General features: G+C 42.2%; 2 protein-coding genes across 3 annotated transcripts; both read left to right on the plus strand.

The window, feature by feature from the left end:
- Nucleotides 1-383: 383 nt before the first annotated feature.
- On the plus strand, nt 384-12,863 carry spdl1 (spindle apparatus coiled-coil protein 1). 2 transcript variants are annotated; one of them, XM_074674808.1, is made up of 15 exons: nt 384-511; nt 590-620; nt 3,034-3,195; nt 3,464-3,640; nt 5,163-5,357; nt 5,463-5,612; nt 5,919-6,017; nt 7,796-7,906; nt 7,997-8,137; nt 8,231-8,331; nt 9,090-9,210; nt 9,845-9,911; nt 10,001-10,207; nt 10,321-10,396; nt 12,458-12,863. In XM_074674808.1, the coding sequence occupies exons 1-15, from the start codon at nt 411-413 to the stop codon at nt 12,615-12,617; spliced, it is 1,899 nt and encodes a 632-aa protein (XP_074530909.1). In that variant the 5' UTR covers nt 384-410; the 3' UTR covers nt 12,618-12,863. The 2 variants fall into 2 exon arrangements, with proteins under 2 accessions (XP_074530909.1, XP_074530908.1); XM_074674807.1 differs by having other exon boundaries at nt 384-620.
- Nucleotides 12,864-12,972: 109 nt separating this feature from the next.
- Nucleotides 12,973-25,399, plus strand: sil1 (SIL1 nucleotide exchange factor). The gene is made up of 12 exons (XM_074674809.1): nt 12,973-13,193; nt 14,270-14,364; nt 14,696-14,837; nt 14,959-15,064; nt 15,687-15,792; nt 19,801-19,887; nt 20,549-20,644; nt 20,770-20,891; nt 21,050-21,146; nt 21,226-21,390; nt 23,216-23,380; nt 23,466-25,399. Exons 2-12 carry the CDS (start codon nt 14,275-14,277, stop codon nt 23,664-23,666), a joined length of 1,377 nt encoding a protein of 458 aa, XP_074530910.1. The 5' UTR covers nt 12,973-13,193; nt 14,270-14,274; the 3' UTR covers nt 23,667-25,399.
- Nucleotides 25,400-27,211: the final 1,812 nt, after the last annotated feature.

The raw sequence follows: 27,211 nt of genomic DNA on the forward strand, positions 1-27,211 counted from the left end.
AACCTCTGGTCTTCTGTAAGAATGAGGGACTGTCTGGACGTGGAGTCAGGGATGACATTGTTAGAAATTATTTTGACAGGTTCATCTCTGGTGGTTGTTTCTTTGAAATTGATACACAGAGAAATGACTACCCACTATACTTTCAGTAGGCTACAGTTAAGTATGAATAAAACAAAAATGATCTTATCCCCATGGGCCAGTTCAATAATCTAGATCAAAATGATCCAGATTTGGAAATCCCAATTTCCAAACAGAAATACTATATTCCATTTTTTCTGTCATTTTTCTGTTTATTCATTTCAAAGAAACGTTCACCTTTGAACTGGCCCCGGGAGATGTAAATTAAATTCCATTTTGCAGACTGTGGAGGGCAGCATCACACCAACAGTGTACAGCCTGCCGGAATTCTAATGAAAGAAGAAGAACAGGCACCACCTCTCGTTTGTGCTATCGCGTTAACTTCTTCGGAGATACATTCAAACGGTGGCGGTTTAGTAACGAGCATTGACTGGACCAGGACCAGAGACCAGGACCAGAGACCGGGACCAGAGACCGGGACCAGAGACCAGGACCAGAGACCGGGACCAGAGACCAGGACCAGAGACCAGGACCGACTGAAGGTTAGCTTGGTGTTCTGGACTTGTGGTGGTTTCTGTCGTACTTTTTGGCGCTGACTCGGTCGGTGGGAATCAGAATCACTTGGTGACCTGACTTATCTTCCTCTCGGCTCAGTAAGCAGGAGTTTAGGGGTAATCCTCGCCATGTCTGAACGCCATTGTTTTAGACATCAACTTCAGGTTGTAGCCGTAGAAGCTGCTGTTTTCATGGACTGACCGATCCATGAGCACCGTTAGTGAGTTTGAAGATCACAGTAAGGGTTATGGACATGACTTCTTGAAGTTTAGTGCACTGAATTAGCATAACGTTAGAAGCTGTGCTCCTGCTTTTTAAAACCTTTTATTAACATATTCTCAAACATCAAGGCAAAAAATCCTTTGACACGGTCCAACTGCGGTATTGATACAGAGTCAAGTAAACAACAACAAATAAAGAAAAAGAAGTAGAGCACACTGGACAGAAATTCTACATATTTATCCTTCAAAATACTCCTGTTTAAACTCATCATTGTTACATGTTGAAAAAAAGATAGACCCCGGTCAGCCTGGACATTTGACTGCCTGTCTGACAAAGGGAACCCCCACCTCTCCGCTACGATCACTGAGAGTTTAGATCCTTTCTGTCAGAACCTGCTGCTGTTCAAAAGTCTAAAGTTCTCAGTCTGATGAGCCTGTGTATATATATGTATATGTAAGTGGTGCAACAGACACAAAACTCACGGATTGGATCGTTCCTCGGATCAAGAGTCACGGATCAGATCATTTTTCGGATCAGCAAAAAGCAAAAAATTAAAAATGAATGAATAAACAAGTTTTGTCCGTTTATTAAACACTTTAATTATTAAATTAAATATATGAAAGTAGTGCACAAGGCATATCTTCTTTAAAACATAGTTATTAATGTAAAACAATTTAAAGTGCAATATATATACATATCTCCTTCCTTTAAAATTTAACAATGAACCAAAAATCAACTTAAAGTGCAACAGCATCATAAAAAGGCATATCTCCTTTTAAGATTGGTTGAAAGACCATTAATAAAATAGAAATTAAAAGTTAACATTAGAAGACATCTTCCTTGAAACAAGGAGAGTGAAAGAACCTGAGCTGATAATTTCAGATTTTTTTTCAAAAAGACACGCCAGATATAAACAAACAGATAGAAACAATATGGGAATGGAATGCAAAGTGAACGGCAGGTCGTCCTCACTCTCATAATCACTCATCTTTACGTTGTTACTGCATAATTCGTCCAGGCAGACTACCTGCGTTTGTTTATATCTTGCACGCTGCGCGCAGACTGATACACTAAGTGGCGAGCGCCTCGTAGCCAGCTGTGGCTCTGCAGCGGAGGTAGCGCCGTTTTACGACACGATGAGAACTAGAGCCTTATTTAGCGGTGTTTTTGTGTGAAAGTAACGTGCTGAAAATTCTCTAAATAAAACATGAATGCAGACCGATATCAGATTTTTTCGTTGGGAGTCCGTTTATTTGTGTTTTTGGTCAAGTAAAATATGGCCCCGTCTGAGTGCAGAGGAAACCAGCAGAGGAGCAGGGAGGGGGTGTTTGGTGTGAGTGCTCTGGGCTTCTGCTGCACAAAAACACTGCTGTAGGGTCATGTGTGTGCCGAACCGATTACATCGAGCCGAACAGATCACAGATCAATGATGATCAGTTGCACCACTAGTGTGTATATATATATATATATATATATATATATATATATATATATATATATATATATATATATATATATATATATATATATCAGTATATCAGTATCCATTCATGAGGCTTGTACCAGGAGAACTGAAGTGCAAAGCAGGATTCTATGAAGACTAGGGATGGGCGAGTACAGATTCCAGGTATCGGTATTGGGCCGGCCCGGTACCAGCCTTTTTTTAAGGTAGGCTGCAAATACCAGCAGCAGATACTCGTGGCAAGAAAATCTTACGTTGAGCAAGTCCTCCTCGCCACTGGTTGCTGCTAATTGCTGTGGTTTAACACCACGTCAAATGTGCATCAGGTCCTGTTCAGACATGAATGAACCAGTAAGACTGAACTGTTAAACTGTTTCATTTTGCACTTCAGTTTATTTGAAAATGTACTCAAACTCTGACACTTTTTAGTTTTATTGTGCACTTTTAAAATATTTTTTTTTGATATTTATCAAAAAAATTGTAAACTCAGAGGGAGTTGTTTGTGTTTTATTTTGGACATATTGTCAGAGTGACTGTGCTGTCTTTGATCAAAATAATCCATCACTGTTAATTGAAGTTTTATGTATCAAAAGTACTAGTTGTATCGGTACTCGGTGTTGGTGAGTACTTAAGAGGGAGTACCTGTAGTGGTATCAGTCTGAAAAAAGTGGTATAGAGCATCCCTAATCAAGACCCACTTTTCCTCCTCTTCCCAGATGGGAGCAGAGGAAGAGCTTGAGCGGCTGAGGAGCCAGCTGAGAGAGAAGGAGGAGCAGGTGCACCAGGCTGCTCATGCCGGCCTCGATCTCCTTAACCAGCAGATGGAGCTGCAGAGCAGACTGGACGAGCAGAGGGTGGAGATGACCAACGCACTGGAGGTATAACACTGCAGTGAAGAGGGACAGCTAAACACACACACACACACACACACACAGAAAGAAAGAGAGAGCAGGGCTGTCGCTGCTGTCAAGTCATTCTCAGATGTAGGGTACATTCCTCACTTACAGGATCTTGAGGGACCTGGTCTCATATTCTCTGACTGGATTATCCTGGTAAGCTGTTCATCACCAGCTCTCTAGGTTACTCTTGTGTCTGAGGCCTTTGTGTCAAACTTCCACCTGCCTGTTTGTGATTTGTGTGTCAAAGGCGCTTGAGCAGGAAAAGTACTCCCTGCAGAAAGAAGTGGAGTTAAAGAGCCGCATGCTGCAGTCTCTGCAGTCTGAGTACGACTGTGTGAAGAACCAGCAGACGCAGCAGCTGCAGGAGCAGCGAGAATATCTGGGGAGGAACCACAGTGCAGCCCTCAGCGAGCTCAACAACAAGGTAGTTCAGCCTGAGGTTGGCTTTCTCTTTTCTGGCCTTCCTCACAGCTCATTCTCTCTCAGATCTGTGAAGCTGTCTTTTTCATTTGGAGACAAAAAGTCAACTGGAACTTATAACGCCCTGGTGAAAACATCTTCAGTGCAGTAGAAGGAGTGGTACCTTTCACATTTGAAACCACACGGTACATGGTACCTGGATATTGGTATCCTTTTTGTGGTGAAAATATTCATTTTGTTTAATAATAAAATCTCAAAATTTTTCAGTATAACATATTCATTCTTCAACATATAACCTTACAATAATGTGTTTGTGTCCAGTGTGGATAATCACCGACTCTTTCACTCCCTCACAGTCACAGCATTGCATTTAGGTACCAAAACATGTTACCTTTTCGTTTGAAGTTATCTAGTCCCCAGTACTACAGACAGAATTCAGTTGGTACTCTAAAAGTACCCGATTCAGTACCCATCCTGAAAAGAGATAGTGCCTCCAAATGTTTCCACTTTGAAACCCACTTTCAAAAGTCTGTGTCCAGCTGCCAAAAAGGCTGTTCGTGTGTGAAGAAAGGCCTAAAATGCATCAGAAGCTGAAAGTCTTGTGTTTGATGTGTTTCTGGGAAGCCTCTCAGCTGATCTAGCTGCAGGAAGAGGGAGATGTGTGAGAACAAAGTGTGAGCTCATGAACACCATCGAGCTGATATGTCGCATTTGTTTGAAAATAGTGGCGACGAAGAGGAAGAAGGGGAGGTGCAGCGGAGCCGTGTTCTTTGACAATCCGCTCTTACTGAGGCTTTTGGTCGGCAAAGTAAATAGAAATTAAAGCTCCAAATGGTGGCGCTCTAAGACAGCTACATTGCCAAAGAAATGCAGCCCTTCAATACGGTTGAAAGCCAGAAATGTTAAAAATGTATGACAGACAGTACAGATTGACTGTGAAAAAGTACATGTTACACACAGTTCAGGAACTGTATAAACTCCCTTTTATTTAGGCTAGAGTTTTTACTGTTTTTTTTTTGGGAGTTTTTTTTTCTTTAGAGACAGGGTCTATGTTACATTGTTTTTGATTAGTATTAATTATTTTCATTGACATGTATTTTTTTTTCTAAAAGAGAGTCCATTTCATTTTCATTGTATTTTTTTCTCTTTCTTGTTTGTTAAATTTATTATATTTTTTATTTATTTTATTTCAAAGATCCTGACCTTTTAATTACGGTTAAATACTCTTAAGAAATTAAAGTTTCTTGCTTTTGATATGGTGAATACTCACTTTATTTTCCCATTCATCATAATTACATCAATGAAAGAATGGAAGAAAAATCCAAATAATATTGACAATAATATCATTATCGGCAATAATATTTTGGAAAATTATCGTCTAGCAAAATTTGTTATCGTGACAGGCCTATAAGCACTGAGTAAAATTTCTTAGTGTAGCATCTGCTCTGCCTGCAGCATTCTAGTATTTGATGGAGGAAACACAGAGTCCATCTCAGAGTGTGTGTGTGTGTGTGTGTGTGTCTCAGATACTTTGGCTGCAGTCTTCTCTGGAGGAATCCCAGCTGAGTGAGAAACAGCTGAAGCACAAACTGGAGCTGCAGACGGAGACTCTGAACAACAAGACAGAGGAACTTCGAGCTCTGAGCGAACACACACAGAGCTCAATGACGTCTGAGATGATGGAGGTGCAGAAAAAGAACATGGAGCTGGAAAATGCTAAGGTGAGGAGGAACACCTGTCTGTCTCGTGTATTCTAGTAGAGGACCTTTCCTTTCTTGTGTCAGGAGCAGTTTATAGCCATGTCAGAGTTTGTTTTTGTCTCTCAGGTGGAGCTGGAGACAACGCTTCAGGAGCGTCGGTACAGAGAGCAGCAGCTGGAGCTGACCAACAGCAGTCTGCAGAGGCAACTGGAGCAAAGCACAGAGGAGAAAGAGGAGCGGGAAAAGGAGGCTGTGTCCTGGTTTAATTCATTAGAGGTGAACATCAGAAAAAACCTCTAACTACATCCTGATCAGCAGATTCAGACGGCTTCTGACTGGTCACCAAATCAGGAACACACACTGAGCTTTAATGTGTTCAATCCTCATGAGAGAACAGCTCCCTCTGATGGAGAGCTTCAGTCAGGCTCAGCGTTCACAAACGGTCACACAGAGCTGTGTTTGATTCTGAGCCAGAGCTTCGTGTGACTAAAAAAGTACTTAGCTTATGGCCATACCTGACTGCCTGTCCATTTAAACACACTGTGAGTTTGTGTTTGATCATGTCATCTTTGCATCTGTCAGAAATCCCGTGAGACAAACAGGGACCTCCAGATTCAGTTGGACCAGGTTCTTCAGCAGGCCCAGGATCCCAACAGCAAAGGGAACTCACTGTTTGCTGAGGTAGATACCAGATGAAACTACAAGCTGCAAAAACAAGGTTTAACCACCGGTCTGTCTCATAAGCCCCGTTTCCACCATGCGGTTCAGTTTGGGTTGTTTCGGCATGGCATGCATTGTTTGGCGTTTCCACTGACTAATCTAGGGACAGGCCCCCAAATTACTAACCCGTACTGTCCCACTTTTTGGTACTCTTCCGTTGGAGTGCCAGGAATAGTAATCCAACCCCTGAAGGTGAAGCTAGAGAGACTGCAGTCCACTGATTGGTGGAAAGAATGGTCACTTCCTGTGTGTCAGCAGCACACAGCCTTCTCTGAAACAACCCTTACAAAAAAGAAGATTATTAAAGCATGCTATTAGTATACTTATTTTGAAGACAGTACACTTTCACTTTACTTTCCATGTACTTATCCCAGGTATACTTAACAAAGTAATGTGTAAGCATACTTAGACTATACTTAAAAGTATATTTAAAAGTCTAATTATACTTTGCTTTAACTGAGAAGTATAAGGAAAAATCTGTGTATTTGGCAAATACTTAACCTTTTGATCAAGACATACAATGGAAAAGTTTAGTTAGTACTCAAACTTACATGCCTACAGTTCAAGTGAATTTGGGTTGTAGCTGTGCCTATTCTAGTCTGTGCTTATTCTATTCTTTTATTATCGAAAACAATAAATGAAAACTCAAATATAACTATGATTTTAAGTTCACTTAAGAAGAACTTCAGTATACTTACAGTTCATAAACTATCAAACTAGCAGCGTAATGATTTTTTTTTACTATATTGAGACTTGAAGTATACTTAAGAGTGCACTTTCATAGACTACAAAGTGGTTTGGAAGTTTATAAGTTGTATACTTGCTGAATACTTGTAGTATTGGTGCAGTACCAAATAAAACTTTAATATGACCTAGCTGTGTACTCAAAGTTTACTACTCTTAACTTGACAACATACTTTTAGTATTCTCTTAGTATACTTTTATGAACTAAAAGTAGACTACTATCATATAATTAGTGGACTTAAAGTGTACCAGCAGTACACTTCACAGGTTACTTTCATAAACTGAAAAGTCTGCTAGAAGTATATAACTAGTAAATTTAAAGTATACGTGTAAGTTTCGTTGTAGTACACTTGCAGTACAAAATAAAACTTAAATACACACTAGTAGTGTACTCAAAGTTTACTTCTTTTAACCTAAAAAATACTTATAGTTTACTTTTTTAAACTATAATGGGCCAATTCAGTCCCAATAAGTATTGAAAAAGTACACTGGTAAGTAAACTACTAGTATATTAATATTAGTACACTTGCTGTAAAAAGTGAACTTGAAAAATACACTTTACCTTTACTTCAGTATACTTAATAAAATGAACTTGAAGTATGCTAATTTTTGTAAAGGAAGGCTTGATTGTTCTTTTTAACAAAGAGCTTCATGACGATAACAAAGGAGACAAATTGCTTAATGTCTTCTGTTGTTGCTCTTTGTTTACTCTGTCACGCTTTTCTTCTCCGTTGAATTTATTAGTGGGGTACACTATGTCACTGCTGTGGCGTCTCGCATTATGTAACTGATGCGGCTATCAGCATCCTACCACGAAGGGGCACAGTTGGCTGTGGGAGTACAACCAGAAACAGGCTTTACTGAACTGCACTGATCCAAACCAGACCACTTGGTGGAAACGGGGCTTAACTGTCCAGACTAAAGATACATCATGGACAGAATGAATCAGTGTGCACTGTAATGTCCCATAACTCATTCTGGTGTTTGTGTCTCAGCTGGAGGACAAGCGAGCTGACATGGAGAGACAGCTGATCAGCATGAAGGTCCAGTACCAGTCTCTGCAGAAGCAGTACGCCTTCAGCAAGCAGCAGCTGCAGCGCACCAAGGTACAGCCTGCAGTGAAGGCCTCTCACAGCCTCATGCTTTAGGGAACACGCTCATTGGTCAGGACTCAAGGCATTTCATGACTCCTGCAGGTTCAGATCGCCACCCTGATGCAGCTGCAGGGCTCCAGAGCTGATCCGGCTCAGCTGGAGAGGCTGCAGTCCATGCTCTTAGAAAAAAACGGGGAGATCCAGAATCTGATGACTAAACTGCAGAGACTGGAGAAGGTAGAGGTAAGTTCTCCACAGCTCCCAGCCTGTTAAAACCTGAGTCTCTCCAGCTCTAACTGTGTGTGTGTCTGTGTGTGCGTGTGTGTGTGTGTGTAGATGATGGTAAAGTCCCAGCCAGCTAACCCTGCAGAAAGCGGTGGGGGTCAGGATGAGACGTACTATACAGACCTGCTCCAGATGAAGCTCAACAACACAGTGTGAGTTTCTGGCCCGCTCACACCCAGAGGTCTGTAGTTTGAGTCCCAGAGCTTGATGAGCGCCTGTAAGGCAGAGAAGAGGAACAGAGAGCAGAATTCATTCCAGTCTATTCTCAGTGACAGTTGAACCCTCTATTAACTGAAAATGTTCATCTCTACTTTTCTTAGACAAAAAAAAACAGATCTAGAAAGTTTCTGATGCACCAAATTCAACCATCACCAATCAGTCACTCAGCGTTCAGAGAGCAGTAAACTGTCTGTGCTGGTAGTCTGTCACTGCAGGTGCATCAAGCCCAGGATCATTTCTTAAGCTTGTAGTTCATCATCAGTCCATCTTGGCCTCTCTTTGAATGGCCAACTCCGTAAAGCTTCAAATAAAGGCCTCTCTCTGTTAAAGTCAGGATCTCTTTTTGTAGCCTGGCATTGCTCCGTTCAGCTGTTTCATCCGTTCATGTCAGGAGAAAAAAAAACAGGCCAAAGATATCACCCAGGTTTTAGACAGGAGAACGTGTTCAGAGAGACAAAAGCTGCAGAATAAGCCCCGGGACAACCTGAATGCTGCTCTCTGACATGCTGAATAAATTAACTTCTAGGGAAAACATTTTTTATTTTGAGGTTCCGTCTGAGCTACATTCAGTCTTTACGTTGAAAGGTCAGAGGGACTGAATGAGACCAAAACTGAGACTAAAGCTCAAAGAGCTGACAGAACTACACTGATACAGGGAATAACTTTTGTGTGTGTGACTGTGTGTGGTCAGTAAGGATGCAGAGCGTCTTGGAGATGAACTGTCCCTGCAGAGGATGAAATCTTTGTCGGAGAGTCAGAGGGCTTTGGAGCTGGAGAGGAAACTCTTCTCGTCTGAACGGCAGCTCAAACAGGTAACAGGAAGCTCTGACTGTGAGCCTGTTTCTCCATTCACACCAGAAAAAAACAAGAGCAGCACATTTTGAAAAAGGCTTTGTTTTGGAGTAGTAAAGTGGAGAGAAGTGGAATGAGTCTGAGTGCTTGAGGTGATGGTGCTTTCTGCACCTCTCAGCTCTGAACACACAGCCCTGCAGCTTTTGGCTGTTTTATCCTTTCAGATAGAATCCAGACTCTCTCTGAACTGGTTTATAACAACATTTACCTCCTGTCTGATAGTGAGACCAGTTTGCAGAGCAGCCTGATGATGATGATGATGATGATGATGATGATGGAGATGGAGATGGAGGAAAGATGGTTTAATGGTCAGGGCTGTGCTGCTTGGGGAAATCAGGACCAGTAACAGTCCAACAGAGGACAGAACAAACATGTTGCAATCTAGTGACTGATCTCCTTACTGTGTTTCTCTTTTTAATATCTGAGAGAAGCATGGGTCCACTTTCACTTCCTGTCAGGATCCTCTGTTCCTCTTTTATCCCCCTTCTCCCTGCAAACCTCTATCATTACTTCCTGTCTGTGATGAGCCAGTGTTTCCCTGTGTTACATGCAGATCCACCATGACCTGTTCATGTTTGTGTTTCTCCACTGCAGGCTCAGAGCGATAAGGTCAAGCTGCAGCTACGTGTGGAGGAGCTGCAGCACAAATATGAACCCAAAGGTAACGATGATAATTACAAACATTTCTGTGAGTCTTAGAAGCTGCACATGCTTCCACAGGCGCTGTGTGACTGTGACGTGTTGTAACAGATTCAAAGAAAAACCTGATCCCCAAAAGAAAGAAAGAGAAGCTTCCAGTCGACGTGGTGCCCTCTTCAGAAGAAACCTCGTTTGGAAAGGTGGAGCATGTTGTTTCTATGGGGATGGATGCCGCACACACTAAAACTGCAGACAATGAGGGAGAAAATTCTCCTACAGCTGAGACACTGAGCTCCAAACAAGGAGTCAAAACTGAAGGTCAGTAACTTCAGAGCTGATACAGGGTCAAAGCCTCTGTAGCCAAGGATTCATGAAGGGTCCTGAACCTGTTTGGTGATGAAGCTGCTCATCATCACTGCTTTGTGTTGCAGTCTCTAAAGCCGAGCCGCGGCCTGCAAAGCAAGTGAAGATTAGTGAAGAGGAGCCTGTTGTGATCCCACACCCCAGGTAAGTGTGAACATGTCAAGAGACTCAGTTACCACAGCAAGTTTATCATACAGGGTGACTTATGGCTTCACTTACCAGTTAGAGAACCTCAACCAGTCACTCATGGCTGGTTATCAACTCTGTGTTAAGGCAGAGTTTCTGTCTGTTACTGTCATATGACAAAGGGAGCAGACAGACATAACCAGCTGGAACAAACAGGAATGAGTCAGACATCTGTAAAACTCTGTTTGAACCTATGGTTTTAACACAGGGCTGTTGATAAGGGTACGAAGGCTCATTGGTGCTTATTGACTGTGAGGGTGGGTACGAGTACCTGAGTGCTCACCCCACTGTTCAAGTAACATCGCAGTACCTGCTCACCTGTGCAAGCTCTGCTTTTGGCTATAAGACTTGAACTCCCAACAGTGCTGCACTTGTGTCCTAGCTTTTTGTTTTAGCCTACCTGAATATACCAGGTACATACAAACGTATGACTTCTCCAGCCACAACAACACATGAGCCAGATCTCAGCAAAAACAACTGTTTTATGGCAGCTATGGCAACTCTCTCTCATGTTATTACACCAGTAGCATAACATATACAGAACCGTCTGCTACATCTCCAACCTGTCAGCCAAGTGAAGTGATGTCTGGAAGTACTTTGGCAAAACGATTGAGTTAATGTGCAGTGACAGATATGTGGCCCACTTGTAAACCGTTGAATAACAAGTTTGATGCTTAACCCCATGAGCTTAAAACACAAGGAGGAAACAGTAGAGAGAAAACAGACAGGCATCACAGGGGTGCACGTCCTCTTTTACTGTGATCTTTTAATAATGATAACTTTTTTATGATGCCCTGAAGCAAAATATTCTCTGATAAAATAGACCAAGTCTAAATCCCATTGTAGCACTCACATTTTGAAATCATCATGAAACAAAGCTTTCCCCTAGAGTCAAAAAGATGGATAGTGGGTTTGACCAATCAGCAACTGTTTCAGTCAGCCCCTGGATCCTACCTTTTTCTCTTTTTGCTGTGTTCTGCACTCCAGGGCCACTGTACTTGACTTAAGCCTGGCTCACACTACAGGATTCTCGGGCCAATTTAACCCCAACCCAAAAATCATCAAAGAAATCTGATCTAGGACCAAAGTCAGGCCTGATCTTCGGTCCAGATTATCTTCGAGTATGAGCTGGTGACGGATCGATCTTAAGTTCCATGTTTGTTGCACAGACTCGTCTGAGCCGCCTCAATCATTTTTAAACATGTTTGATATTTATCAGGATGATTATGCCATTCTTCTCACTGAGGATGACAACAGCCAATCAGAGAGAACCTTTACTAGAGACTGGACAACAGACAACAACAGCACAGACAGCTCTTGTTGGCTGTCCACATCTTCATCCAGATGCGTTTTGTCTCTTTTACTTTTCTCACTGCAAATAATGTCTACAGCCATCGCAGCACTAGTCTCCATTTTCTGTGCTTTTTGCTTCCTTGTGAGTTCATGGCTTCACATTGGAAGTGGTCCACCCACCCATTTGCACAACTGAAAGGCTCCAGGTCAGCTGACTGCGCGCTCCACTGGCCCACTCAGGCCAGTTCAATAATACCTTTAAAAATAACACATAACCATGCCATTTTCATACAGTAACAAACTGTTGTTTTGTCAGTGGTCAGTGTCACTGTTACTGACTGGTTTAGTGACAGTTTCACGTCTGTCCCTCTGCCAGGCATAATGGATGAAAGGCACCACTGCTTACAGCTCCACTGCTCTCTCCCTGTCCCACCCCGCTAAAAACGCCAGATCAAACAACTGAGCACACGTGGTGCATCACTCTCTCTGGTCAGAAAATCTTGGTGAAATCCTGTAGTGTGTGCTGGTCATTATTTGTGAATCTTGTTGTTTGTGTGTGCTTAAGATTTAGGGGAAGATGAACTGTAAAGATTCTCCTTATGCATGTGATATAACCTGATTTCAGAATCTTTTAAGATTTTTTAAAATCCACCAAGTTAACTTGGACACTCATTGCTAAATACAAAACCTCTCCTGGTCTGACACAGCTCATTTCTTCTTTGTTAGTGATGCCATGTGCAGGTTTCCTGTGACTGACTGCAAGGAGAGGGAGACGGGGGAGAACCAGCAGCAGAACACAAGAGAAGAAAGGAGGAAACAGAAAACAGTGGAGATGATCCACGTGGGCTCTAACAGCAGCATGGAGAACCAGTGTGCTCAGCAGTAGAGCAGAAGACTCAGCTCCAAACACGCCCATCACACACGTGGATTTACAGAAACAGTATGAGAATGTCAAATTATATATGTCAATAATAAATAGAGATGTAATCTTATTTCTGATGTTTGTGTATTGCCAGAACATGATGCTTTTTGAAAAAAATGTTTTGAACCAGTTTTTCAACTTATGCCTGTTATTCCCTGTTTTTAAATGTCCATTAAATGTTTTCAACACACAGTAAGACTGCTGCGAATTCTTTTACACACTGAATTTTTTACCAGCCCTTCGGTTGTAGGATTATTTAGTTAGTCTCTCCTGCGAACAGCAGGGGGAAGCAGTGTTCAAGTTACGTGTTCGCGAGCAGCTTTGTCAGAGAAGAAGATGGCTGACGTGGACCAATGAGAGCGCTGTAAAGTGACAGACGTCTTCAAATGAACAACAATCATCCACGTCTACGCCATACACCCTGTGTGAAATACAGTCTGTGGAATATCCCGCGTGTCTGCGTGAAGTTGACCCTGTGAGGAGAGTACCGACACCCGTCTCTGAGCTACTTCATCCGGGTCACCCTTTTCTTCAGCGTTGGTGAGTGTTAGGTTGGTAACGTGTCTTCATGTCTCTTCATGTTGGCTGAGACCGGCTGAGACCTGAGGCGGAGGCAGACAGGTGCTGTAAGTGACCCCACAGACAGAAGCGATGTCACCCCACTCCACACCTGTCATACTGAGGCTTGGTGACCGAGGACAGTTCTCAGTGCTACATACAGCCATGTACCTCAGCCGCTTCAAAAACAACTACCACACATGATACAGTTTATGTGTTTCTTACTAACTACGGGTACCCCTAAGGCTCAGAAGCTTAAAACATCACCGCATTTATCTACCAAACCAGAGACTAGTCATCATAAAAGAGCTGAACACAGACTATACGGAGCATCCAGAAAGTTCTCTCAGCATTTCACATTTCCCACGTTACGTTACAGCCTCATTACAAAATAAAGTGAATCCACCATTCATCATTTCGTCAAAATTCTTCACCAACATCCCAAAACGACAACATGAAAAATATCTTACATTTCTGCAAATGTATTCAAATTAAAAGCTAAGACCTGACATGTCCATCAGTATTCACAGCCTTTAACCATGAAGCTCAAACTGAGCTCAGGTTCATCCTGTTTCCTCTGATCCTCCATGAGATGTTCCTACAGCTTCACTAGAGTCAACCTGTGGTTAATCCAGCTGATTGGACCTGATGTGGAAAGGCACACACCTGTCCATATTAGTTCCCACAGGTGACAGAGCATGTCAGAGCACAAACCAAGCATGAAGTCAAAGGAACTGAATTTTTTTCATTTTGTCATTATGGGATGTTGTGTGTAGAGTTTTGAGGGAAAAAAAAGAATTTATTCCATTTATGAATGATACTGTAACATAACTACACAGAGAAAAAGTGAAGTGTTCTGAGAACTTTCCGGATGCTCTGTATTACAAATATAGACAACACAACCTGACAAAGATGATGCAACCAAACACAGACAGGTGTTCCTGTAGCTTCAACAAGACAAGCTTCAGACAGCACGACCAAATACATAGAACAAGACAAACACAGACAGCTGGATACGACAGCTAAGAAGTCACACAGCTGTGTGCTCTGTGTTTCAGTCATCATGAGGCTCCTATCCAGCAGCTGCTTCACCTCCACCTTCCTCCCCCTGCTGCTGCTCTTCTGTCACATAGCCAGCGTCATCAGCCAAAAGGTGAGTAATATTTGCTTGATGTGTTTATTTCCTAATAGGCGTTGATGTTGATGATGAATCAAAACTAGCAGGGAGTGTCTCTGTTCTACATTGTTTACGGTCCAGTTAGCATCTAGAGAAGTGACTGTGTGTAAGGGTCAAAGACGATTAGTGATGCAGTTTGGTTTATTACAATTACCTGAGTTACGTCATTCATCCAAGGGTGCTACCCTGTTTGTGGTCAGCCGTGCAGGGAAAAGTCTGGAATAATCCCGACTTCAGTTGTGTGACATGATGGCACTACATGAATGATGGCAGGTTTGGAGTATAAGGGTTTTCTTTGTGGTTTCAGTCTGACTCTGCCTTAACTGTGGTGGAAAATCCAGAAGGAGACGATGAAGAGGAGGAGGTGACAGTTGATCCAGAAAAAGAGGTGGAGGAGGAGGAGTTAGAGGTGATCCAGCCTACAGAGGAGTGGCAAACACTCAAGCCAGGTGATGACGTGAAAGATGTTTTTGTATTTTCTTGAATCCTAAACACTTCGTTTCACTTACTGTGTGTGTCTGTGTGTGTTGGTGTGTGTCTGTGTGTATTGGAATATGTTTGTGTGTACAGGTCAAGCAGTGCCTGCAGGTTCCCATGTCAGGCTGAATCTGCAGACAGGTCAGAGGGAGGTCAGACTGGGGGAGGAGCAGAGGAAATACTGGACACAAGGCCATAGGTCAGTAAGAATGACTCCTCACAGTGTTTCCTCAAACTCTGCCTGAAGGCAGCCAGATTTCAAGGAGTCTCAAAGTCTCATTTGGAAAATAAACAACTTTCAGGATGTTTCAACTTCATTTTCTTCTTTGTCAGTTTAATAAGTACAAAGCAAATTTAAGAACAGTTTCCATAAAGAGATGCTGTATGTAAACGTGAGGATGCATTGATGCAGTTAGTCTGTGGTTCAGAGGGATAATCAGTTCTGGGTCAGTTTCCTGTTTTATTTGGTTCTGGCGGTCTGTCGACTGATGCGTACAGCTGATTCAGAAAGACGATTAACACAGGCATGTAGGGACATCTTAACCAAGAGTAGTGCAGCTCAGAGCACATTATGTGCTCAGGATGTTAGAGGTATCCCTAGTGAACACACAGTGTTCCTAGGTAAAAGACGTTAACCAAGCAGCCTTTAAACATGAAGCCAATGCAGAAGTGTCTGAAATTGCTCATCACTGAGTGTCCACTACGGGTTGACTGCAGAATCCACATTTCCCCATTCCCTAATCAGCTCATCTTTAGAGCAGAAAAACACACAGAAAGCTTTAACTGAGCACTGTGGTGAATAACTGAAATCCATCTTTCAGGGAAGAAGAGGAGGATCAGCCCTCCTTCAGTCCTGAGGAGCTCAAACAGGCCCTGAAGAAGATTAAGGCGGACATGAACACTGGAAGTAAAGACACGGAGCAGCAGGTAAAAGTCCAGAATCTGGGGGCTTGGTGAGGAACATCTGCTCTAACCAGACACTTGTCCCCTGTCACGTGTTCACTGCAGAGAGCAGATTCTTCTATTCAACACACAAACTAAACCAGTCACTAACAGCCCACAATCTGAGGACTTGGTGAGAAACATAAGCTCTGACCAGGAAAAAAAACTAAGCCAGTGACTCACCTAACCAGTCACTAATGAAACCAGTCACTTACTAAACCAGTCACTAATCAAACCCATCACTAACCTAACCAGTTTATAAATAAACCATCCACTTACTAAACCAGTCACAAACTAAAACAGTCACTTACCAAACAATTGGTAAACTGGTCACTTACTAAACCAGTCACTTACTAAACTAGTCACGTACTAAGCCAGTTAATAACTAAAGTACTAACTTACTAAACTTATACTAAGCCAGTTACTCACTAAACTACTTACTCACTAAACTTGTCACTTACTAATCCAGTCACTAACTTAACCAGTCACTTACTAAACTTTTTACTTACTAAACCAGTCACTTACTAAACAAGTAAATTACTTAACATGTCACTTACTAAACAAACAACTTACATAACATGTCACTTACTAAACCAGTCACTCATTTAACCAGTCACTACCTTAACCTGGCACTTACTAAACCAGTCACCTACTAACTTTAGGTCGTAGACTTATAGTTGAAAACCTAAAGGCTTATTGAGCAAGATAGGCTCAGACCAGAAACCTGCCACCTGTCACCTCTTTAACACACCAACTACCCTTACCTTACTACTTTCTGAACCAGTCACTAATAAAGCCAGTAACTTACTTAACTGGTCACTAATCAAACAAGTCACTAACGTAAGCAGTCACTAACTTAACCAGTCACTTACTTAAACAGTCACTAACTAAGACCTCTTTTTACAAGTCACCTACTTACATCGTAAATAACTAAACCTGTTACTTACTAAACTTGCCAATAACTAAACTGGTCATCAACTTAACCCGCCACTTAATAAAGTAGTCACTTATTAAACTTGTCACAAAAAAAATCATAATCTACGCCAGTCACTTAACTAACAAGTCACAAAATATCAGTCACTTATTAAACCAGTCACTAACTTAAACAGTAAATTACTGAACTGGTCATTTTGTCAACTAGTCACTTACTTAACCAGCCAAAAACTAAACTAGTCACTTACTATACCAGTCACTATCTTAACCGTTTGCTCACTGAACTAGTCACTTACAAAACCAGTCACTACCTAACCAGTCACTTACGTAACCAGTCACTTACTCAACCAGTCATTGATATAACTAGTCAATTATAAAACCACTCATAAATCAAAGCGGTCACTTACTTTAATATACACTAACCACACCAGTCACTTGCTAAACCAGTCACTCATCGAACTGTATATTTTCCAAACTAGTCATTAACTTACCTGGATACTAATCAACAAGTCACTGATTTAATCAGACACTAACTCAACCAGTAAACCGCTTAACCAGTAACTTACTAAACTTGTACTAAACTTGAACCAGTACCCAACTCAACAAGTCACATATTATACAGCTCACTTGCTTTACCAGTAACCAACTTAATCAGCCAAGTACTAAATTGGTCACTAATCAAACCAGTTGCTTACTAAACAAGTCATTAACAGTCATTTACTATACCAATCACTAATCAAAGTAGTCATAACTAAACCAGTAACTTAATTACCTAGTCAACTACTAAACAAATGAATTACTAAACACAGCACTAACTTAACTAGTCACTTAAAAAACTAGTCACTTAAAAAAACTAGTTACTTACCATTCAACTCAAGCATTCATTTACTGAAGTAGTCACTTACTAAACCTGTAACAACCTAAAGCAGTCACTTGCTTAACCAGTCACTTACTAAACCAGTCATTAAAGGAACCAATCACTAACAAAACCACTCATTTACTGAACTGGTCACTTATTAATCCAGTCACTTACTGAACCAGTCACTAGCTTAACCTGTCACTAACTAAACCATTCATTTACTGAACTGGTCACTACCTAAACCAGTCACTTTCTAAACCGGACACTTACTAAACCAGACACTTACTAAACCAGCCATTTACTTAGCCAGTTACTTACAAAAAAGCCTCTTTTTTAAAATCAATGCACCTTTAATCCAGTCACTAACTAAACCAGTCACTTAGTAAACCATTCACTTATCAAACCAGTCACTAAATTCACCTGTCACTTACTTGACCAGTACCTAGATAAACCAGTCATCAAACCAGTCACTCACTAAACATGTTGTTTTCTAAACAAGGCACTACCTAAACCAGTCACTTACTTTCTAAATTAAGTTGCTTAACAAGTCACTCACTCAACCAGTTAATACCTTAACCATCCACTTCCTAAACTAGTCATATACAACCTGCACTGGCTCCCCATCCCATTCCGCATCTCATTCAAAATCCTTCTGCTTACCTACAAAGCCCTCCATAACCAGGCCCCCCCATACCTCACCAACATGCTCCACCCCTACATCCCTCCCCGTCCCCTTCGCTCCTCGGATTCTAACCTCCTCACCGTCCCCAGGACCAAGCACCGAACCTGGGGGGACAGAGCCTTTTCAGTTGCCGCCCCCTCTCTCTGGAACTCACTCCAGCAAGACATCCCTTAGTGCACTATGTTTTTACCTTTGCACTGTAACCTTTTGCTTTTATCTGTTTTCTATTGTTCACATATTTTTTACCTGCACTTTTAACTTTTTATGTAAAGCGACTTTGAGTTTTTTGAAAAGCACTCTATGAATAAAATTTATTATTATTGTTATTATTATTATTATTATTATTATTATTATTATTATTATTATTATTATTATTATATACCAAACCGGTCACTTACTTAACTAGATACTTATAAAAACTATTCACTTTTAACCGGTCACTTAATAAACCCATCAGTTACTAAACTACTCACTCACTAAGCCACTCTATCTAAATCAGTGACTAGTTAAACCAGTCACTTACATACCAAGTCACTTACCTAACCAGTGACTAACTTAATCAGACTTTTACCTAACTAGTCACTAATCAAACCAATTTCTTACTAAACTCGTCACCTACAAAACCAGACACTTACTAAAACAGTCATTAATAAAAAAAGTCACTCACCAAACCAGTCACTCACTTAGCCAATCAGTCAGTACATTGACTAGTCTCTTACAAAACCATTTACTTATCAGACCACTCACCAATCAAACCAGTCAATACTTAAATAGTCACTAATCAAACCAGTCCCAGTCACTCATCAAACTGGTAACTTTCTAAACTAGTCATTAATATACCAGTCACTCATCAAACAAGTCACTAATTTAACCAGTTACTCTTGCAACCAGTCAACCGCTTAACCAGTCACGTATTAAATTGGTAAATTGTCGAACCAGTCACTAACTTAACCAGTCACATCTCAAACTGGTTACTGATCAAACCAGTCACTGATTAAACCAGTCACTAACTAAATCAGTCACTTACTTAAGTAGTCACATACCTAACTGGTAACTCTCCAAACAAGTCACTTACTAAATTGGTCACTAATCAAACCAGTCACTGACTAAAGCAGTCACTAATCAAAGATGTATGCCACTTACTGAACCAGTGACTTAGTTAACAGCTTACTAACTGAAGTAGTTACTTTCTTAATTAGTCAGCTGAGGGCTCAGAGAAGAACTTAAAGTCTAACAGTGTTCTGTGTTGTGGTTTCAGTAGGTATGAATGCTTTCAGAATGTTCCTGTAACCACACTTTGACACCACCTCTTTTAGCATGAAGCACAACACGAAACAGAAGAGATAAACTGGTCTGAACAGCCCCTGAGGGAGTGATTGTTCCAGGTGTTGATTCTTACAGGTGTTGATACTCACAGGTGTTTTTTGTTGATCTTTTTCTTGAACAAAAGAAAAGAATGTCTTTTGTTTGTGTCTTTGTCCCTCTTCATGTATTTCCTCTGCCTGATGTTGGTCTGGAGGACTCTGTGGCGTCAAAGTTTCGTCCTCTAGAGGAGCTGAAGAGGGACATGGCTCAGCTGGAGATGCTGGTGGAGACGGATGTTCAGGTACACCTGCAGCGACTTCTCTAGTATAAGGATTCAAAGAATTTGAACTGTCAACAAAAAGGCTCACTTTTACACTTAGTCCCAGAGCAGACACTGATCCCGGCTTCCTGAGCTTAAACTTGTTCTTTTGAAACCCATGATTCATGGAGACAGTAAAACCAGTCAGGAGTCCGAAAAACTCTCTAACCTGAACAGACCCCCTCTTTCCTTTTGAAGAGTTTACTTTTTTTTTTTTTTCTGGTGAAACACATTTTTAGCACAGCTTATGTTTTGTAATGTTCTTTTCAACCTCTAGAGGCGTAAGTTCACATGTTATCAACCAGACTAAGACATGTCCTGTTTTTCTGCAGGTGAGTTTAAGTGAAAGCTGTCTGTTAATCCTTCATGAGTTAAGTTACTCTGTCTTTTAGGTTGCATTTGTTGCTTTTTGTTCATTTGTAGGGCAGCTTGTCAAAGTGAAGTCTGAAAAACAGGGACTGTTGTGTGCTGTGTTTCAGTATAACACAGGGATTATTATTTAAAGACTCCTGTGACATGGCTCTCAGTGTAACAATCTTAAATGTGGTGCTCTCCAGCTTTGGGCAGACTGACGGGGCAGGTGGAAGGGATCCTTTGATCGTTGCTCTTTTTGAGGTTAATGGAGTGTTTTGTGCCTATGCAGATAATGAAGCGCCTCCTGGAGCAGCTCAACAGCAGTAACTCCACCACAGAGCAGCGTTTGAGCATCCTGCTGGAGCTGGAGTACCTGGTGCATCAGGTGACACAGAGCACACACCCTACCACACAGTTACACCTTCAAACTGAAGCCTACAGGTGTGTGAGAGGTCTCTGGTAGTTGCTGATGTGTGTGTGTGTGTGTGTGTGTGTGTGTGTGTGTGTCAGGTGGATAATGCCCAGACCCTGTGCTCCATGGGAGGTCTCCACACTATTCTGCAAGGTCTGAACAGCTCTGACTTCAGATTACAGGAGAGTTCAGCGTTTGTCCTGGGATCAGCTCTGGCCAGGTACACACACACACACACACACACACACACACACACACACACACACACACACACACACACACACACACACACACACACACACACACACACACACCTGTATGCACTTCAGATCTGTCCAGTCCAGCAGCTCTCTGAAAGCTGAACTCCTCTCCCTGCAGTAACCCGGTGGTTCAGGTGAAGGCCGTGGAGAACGGCGCCCTGCAGACTTTGTTGACCACCCTGGCCACAGCAGAACCACTCCATGTGAAGAAGAAGGTTTGCACTCTGAGAGATCACCTGCAGTTATAAACAGACACCTCAAACTTGAGCGTCACATGTCTCATCCTCCTGTTAGGTCCTGTTTGCTATGGCTTCCCTCCTGCGTAACTTCCCTTACGCACAGCGTCACTTCCTGTCACATGGTGGGCTGCAGGTCCTCTCAGAGCTGTTCAAGGCAGACAGAGGGGGAGTTCTCCGCACACGCATTGTTACCATGTTATGTGACATGATCAATGAAAAGGTACGGCTCATGGGGAGATGGAGGATGATGGTTTCCTGCTCTGAACCACAGGCTGTAGTTTAAGTTTGAAAGGATGCACACCTTTCTTTGACCCTGGGTTTCCGTTATCCGGTAATCACCGGACTTTGACCGGTAAAATCTGCCGAAGTCTGACATATTTCAACTCCACCGGTCAAAATATTCCCTTTTATCTTTTTTTTTTTTTTTAGGCGGTACTAAACTTGTAGCACGGGTTTCATTTACTCCGACACAGCACAGAACAACAACAACACAGCGGGAGACACATGTGGAAACAGGCCAAACTTAAAGACTTTTTGACTAAACAAAATAATTCAGAGGAGAAAGATGGTGGTGAGGCTGAAATCCCGGAGGCTGCAGCAGATGATGTCTTGCCTCCTGCCGAGAAGAAAAGGAAAAGTCGGTCGTTTCGGACCGAATGGTAGCTTCTGCTGTGCAGTATTAATTTTAGTTAACCAATTGAGTCAGTTGATGGCCCTCATTTTATTTGATACAGCCTATGCTTTAAAAGAAAGGTTCATAAATTGACATGCTTTGATATATTCTTATATGTACGTCGTATCATTTTAAGTCTGCCCCTTAACGTAAACATGAGGATCCATGTAAACTTAGTGGCATGACCTTAAAAGCACCAAATTAGTTGCCTTAACAAATTTTGTTAGTAAATAATTTGAAGACTTGTAAAATATAACTTCCATGAGTCTATTCAGTCATGCAGTGACAGATCACCCTATAGAGCCCAAATGTCATAGTCGCTGTTGAGGTGCGGATCCTAACTGTCATTATTCAGGAGCTGTCCACAGGACTCCGCTGTTTGACTCCTCATTACCCACTGACGCACAGAGCAGGGTTTTATAATCAGTTTTTGGAATCAGTCCACTCAGGTTGTTACACAACTTTAATTTGAATATAGAACAAATGTTTCAAGTACCAAAATATTTATGTTTTTAAATGGCTTTGTCACGTATAGCGACAAGATCACATCGATCAAAAATACACCCCCACTTAATAACAGGAATAGATTTGTTTACAGGCTCTGCAGGTGAGTAGACTTATGTCCTGATCTTTGGGCATATCTTTGAATAAATTCCCCTACTCTTTCACCACTCTATTGAAATTTAGTCCGCATGAAATTTGACAGGCGAGGGCAGGGCCCTTTGAAAAGTAAACCCCCCCCAGCCTCGCGGAAGCTGCGGGGGTATACTTTGCAGCATTTAAGCTCAATAAATTCAGATAATATTTGACCAGGAAATCAAACGCTTGTCCTGTAAATTGAAAAACTGCCGGTCACGTTGTCCGGGGCCATTTTTTTATAGCGGAAACCCTGCTTTGACCTTAACTTTCTTCATTGTTAATTGAAAAAATATCTTGTTGGAGCCTGTAGCAGTATAACTAAGAGCTGGTCCAGGTCTGATCCAGCTCTTACTACAGTCTTTATCAGAAAGGAAAGTTTGAAGCCTGCTCTTAAAGCGGAGACAATCTGCCATGTGGACCCTGACTGGTACATGAGTCCAAAGAGGATGATCACTGAAGGCTCCACCACCCAGACTATTTTTAGAGACTGTAGGTGGGATGAGCAGGTTGCATGCTGGGTAACTCAGTGTAACTTGTAAAGATGAAGGTGTAGGAAATTAAGAGCTAAAGGAAGATGAGACGTCAGCTGTTGGTGTGTTCAGTCAGCCCATTTTGTTTTCTTCTGAAAGTGTTTGTGTTTAGTCGTTGAAAAAACTGATGTGAAGCCTGACCCCGTGTTTCCAGACCCTGCTCTCCTACATGACGCTGACTCTGCTCTGCATTGTTTCCTCAGGAGCTCATCTCTCAGACGGGACTGGACTCTGTGCTGGATTCCTCTCATGAGGAGCGTGTGCGTCAGTACTCTGAGGTCTCTCTTCAGGGGGCGCTGCTGGAGGAGGGCTGGTGTGGTCTGGTTCCAGAGCTGCTGGAGTCCACAGAGCATGATTACAGAGAGAAGGTGGACCCACTGTTTGATTCTCAATGAAAAGGTGCTTTGCTTGGTGACTCAGTTTCTAAATGAACCATTGCTGTGTTTCATTCAGGCTCTGCAGGCTTTGTTGGCGATGTCTACGGTGTGTTTGGATCAGTACCGCTCAGACAGCTCTCTGCTGGGGGCGTTGGTTTCTCTCAAAGACCAGTATGAGGAGATGGTCCAGTCCGAGATGATCCTTGGGGAGGAGAACAGCTACTTCTCAGAAATGGTGGAACTGATTGTTGCTCTTCAAGTCAGAATGAAAGGATGAGGAGATCTGACAGTGACTGTTCAATGCAGAGAGGACACAGAACTAGATTTCTCTGCTCTTGTCTTCTCCACTCCTGCCTCTGATCCAGAAACTGGTCCTGGCTTTATGTAATGATGCCTCTGAGTGAGGAGTCCGGTGTTTTCTGCTTGCTGTGCTGAGGTCTGCTCTGCACCTCTGATGAGTTAAAAGGAGAGACCTGCAGCTGGATCCAGCAGACCTTTTTATGAAAGGTCCTGTTGTTGTGGAAACATGCTCGTCTGATTGAGACTGGAAATTTCACTGTCAGGTATTAATGAAGAAACTGCTTTAAAAACCAAACTTCATGTCCATGTTGAATGTCAAGCTTATGTCTCATCTCATTGGATGTCTGTTGCTTTGACGTCTGTTGCTCGCCTTCTCTTCTGGAAGTTCAGTTGGGAAAAAAAAGGCACAAGGAGAAATGTAAAGAGGCTGGGGATTACCAGCTGGGGTTGGAACAACTGGTCCAAGCGCTCAGAAGTACAAAAGTTTTGATAAGTCCACAGCATGAACCCCAGGGCCAGAACTCATCCATTGGATCAAAGCTATGAAAGGAATCAAATCATGAAATCAAATCTGATCAGGGCCCTGTTCTATGCAGCCGGATTACTGCAGGTTAGGTTCCAGATTGAACTCTTGGACTATAAAAACCCCGCCCACTGACCAATGAACCCTCACCAAAAAAGGCTTGTCCATTCTTAGAAGCTCGCATTGTCCGAGGAGCACTCCGGCGCGCAAGAGTTTTCAGGGACCGCACTGACCCACTCTTTTTGGGATGACCACCTTTATGAAAGGTACCGGTTTTCCAGGGTGGGGTTGGTAGTACATGACACTTTCTACAGGTAGTTAAAGGGAATGAAGAACTCTCATTGCCATAATAAGATCTTCAATGCCAACGCTTCTGTTCCATGACAATATTTTATCGCCCATATTAAAATTGTGACTGGAATTCATGTAGGGCTCATGTGGGCTACATATCACACAAAAAATATAAACACGATAGGAATGAACAAATGAATAATTTCATCTAAGAAATAAATTAGATATGTTGCATGTTACAGTAAAAGTGCATGGTGAACAGTGCTGTTTCAGGATGATAAAGGCACAAAAGATTTTTTTGCACTACACCACTACACTTACGCATTTAGACTGTCAGCAATTTTCTGCCAGCACTCCTTCCGTGCTTTAGCAGCGGCGACGGTGCTGCTTTTAAGGTTAATTAAAAGTTTCACCTCGTCATACTTCCTCATGATCACCTCCTGCTCCTCCTGTGTGAAGTGTGATCCTTCTCTCTCCGGCCTGCTCTGACGCTCCAGACTGCTCCATGTTCGTGATTGGTCAGATGCAGCGGGCTCCGCCTTACATGCGTGCACGCGCTCATTGCCTAGCTGGATCCACTTATGAGGTTGATAACCAGCGTCGTAAAACCGTTTAAGAGACCGGCTACCGCGCTCAGTTCAGCGAGGTAGCTCCAAGGCTATCTCGCTAGGCTGAACTTGCTTCCTAGAACAGGGCCCAGGTGATGGTGAAGGCATCAGTTAATTTTTAAAACTTGAAACATCAATTTTACTATAATGTTGGTAATGAAGACACGTTTCAGTATGTGACTCTCATGAATTGCTTTAAAAAACAAGTTAATGCGTGAAAATCAGTGCACAGAGGCTTAAAAATCCCTACTTTTTGTTCTTTATTCAATATTAAATATTTATTTGTTACTTTGGTGTTTGCATCTTGCATCTATCACTGGAATAGGTGTGGTGTCTAATCACAACCAATGTTATCTGGACTCCATCAGATTGGTCCTACCTAAGCCATTTCAGTAATCTCAAAGTTCAAACAAAGTCAAGCTTTATTTTTTATTTCCATGTCCACACAGTCCATAGGAACTTGTTCCAGTGAGTTAACTCACAATACTCACTCTTTACATTACACGATGCAGAATAAGATTTTTAAACATCATAAATCAAACAGTGAGAGAAACAGTCCAACCATAAGACCGGTGTGTGTGTGTGTGTGTGTGTGTGTGTGTGTGTGTGTGTGTGTGTGTGTGTGTGTGTGTGTGTAAATGAATAGATAAATGACTAAATAGATACCAAATTCCTGTGGAGCACAGAGGTGGTTGATGAGCTGATGACTGACAGGTGTGTGGATGGCACAGGTGAGGTGATTCGAGTCAGAGGAAGCGCCCAGCCGAACAGCTTCAGATTTGGGACTTAATTCATTCTCTGTTAAGTCTTTATTTGGCCTCCATGACAACCACCAGCAGATTACGGCAGCAATTTTACAGTTCCTGCAAAACACAGGACTGTATACAAGAATTTGAGACCAGAATGTGACAACTAGTCCATCCACTGGATGGCAGTAATGAGCCTAGTAGCATAGCAAATCTAAGAACAAGAACAAGAAGGATGCATCTCAAAGCGATAAAGTTCCATCCTTCCTTCCTCCACTTGCATCGAAAGTGTTATTCCACATGGGGGCGTGTCCGTCAGTGAAAAGACTTCTGCAAAGCCTGCTCTTGTGTTTCCTCGATCAAAGCTCCTCTGATCATTCTCCATCCTCTCTCCTCTCTCCGAGGAGCACAATTTGGGACGATTTTCAAAATGGGGGCTAAGAAAGTATTTCTGGTGCCATGGAGGAGGCACGAAATTAACGCTTTGAGACAAGTCATGCTGCAGGCATGGGCTCCTCTAGACCTGTTTTATGTGACGTCTGTGTTCCAATTCAGGGGCTGCAGCCTATGCAGGCTGAATTTGAAGACCGATTGCATCACAGCAGTGTGTTGAAGGCTGTCCCATTTCAAGGCTCCTCTAAATGCGGCTGACGAATCCGGCCTCCTTTTCAGGTGCCACAAAGGACAGATTTGGTGAATCCTTCGTGGCCTCATGAATCTCAAGATCCATTGGGCGTGGATGCCGAAGATGATGGACACGGCCAAACTCCAGAAGGAGTCCTGATTTATCCAGATGTGAAGGATTTCTGGCAACAACGATGTGATTGGGTTTCTAAAACATCAAAGAATATTTTGTTTTACTGTGTAAAAATGTGTTGTTTGGCTCTTTTCGAGTAACATACTGGGAAAAAACAGTTCTTTATAAGAATAGAATAGAATAGAATAGAATAGAATAGAATAGAATAGAACTTTATTTGTCATTGCAACCAGTGCAATGAAATTGCAAGAGCCCTTCAGTCAGTGCAAAACAGTTAAAAGTGCAAAGTAGCTGCCATGTCCAGGTACATTAATGACATGAGGTAATTGTTATGTAATTATATGACACATGACACATGAGGTAATTGTTATGTAATTATATGACGACACATGATTGATTTGATTTCAGCCTTTGTCCAGGGCCCTTACTGCTAATGGGTAGAAACTGTCTCTGAACCAGTTTGTCCTTGTGGTGATTGACCTGTACTGCCTGCCTGACGGTAACAGATTAAACATGTGGTGTCTGGGGTGAAAGGGGTCCTGGGTTATTTTTCCCGCCTTTCAAAGGCAGTGGGAATGGTGCAGTTCTTCCAGTGTG

Source organism: Halichoeres trimaculatus, unplaced genomic scaffold (assembly GCF_033239565.1).
Source record: "Halichoeres trimaculatus isolate MK-OKI-2021-1 unplaced genomic scaffold, fHalTri1.1 fHalTri1_scaffold_7, whole genome shotgun sequence".
Taxonomy (NCBI): Eukaryota; Metazoa; Chordata; class Actinopteri; order Labriformes; family Labridae; genus Halichoeres; species Halichoeres trimaculatus.

What these genes read in the sequence shown, in the direction of transcription:
- spdl1 (XM_074674807.1), top strand. Translation starts at nt 411, where the DNA reads ATGAAAGAAGAAGAACAGGCACCACCTCTCGTTTGTGCTATCGCGTTA. An exon ending in ATGAAGCTCAACAACACAGT is followed by an intron (nt 8,332 to 9,089) that starts GTGAGTTTCTGG and finishes GTGTGTGGTCAG; the next exon opens with TAAGGATGCAGAGCGTCTTG. An exon ending in ACAAGGAGTCAAAACTGAAG is followed by an intron (nt 10,208 to 10,320) that starts GTCAGTAACTTC and finishes TTTGTGTTGCAG; the next exon opens with TCTCTAAAGCCGAGCCGCGG.
- sil1 (XM_074674809.1), top strand. Translation starts at nt 14,275, where the DNA reads ATGAGGCTCCTATCCAGCAGCTGCTTCACCTCCACCTTCCTCCCCCTG. An exon ending in CCAGCGTCATCAGCCAAAAG is followed by an intron (nt 14,365 to 14,695) that starts GTGAGTAATATT and finishes TTGTGGTTTCAG; the next exon opens with TCTGACTCTGCCTTAACTGT. An exon ending in CTGGGATCAGCTCTGGCCAG is followed by an intron (nt 20,892 to 21,049) that starts GTACACACACAC and finishes CTCTCCCTGCAG; the next exon opens with TAACCCGGTGGTTCAGGTGA.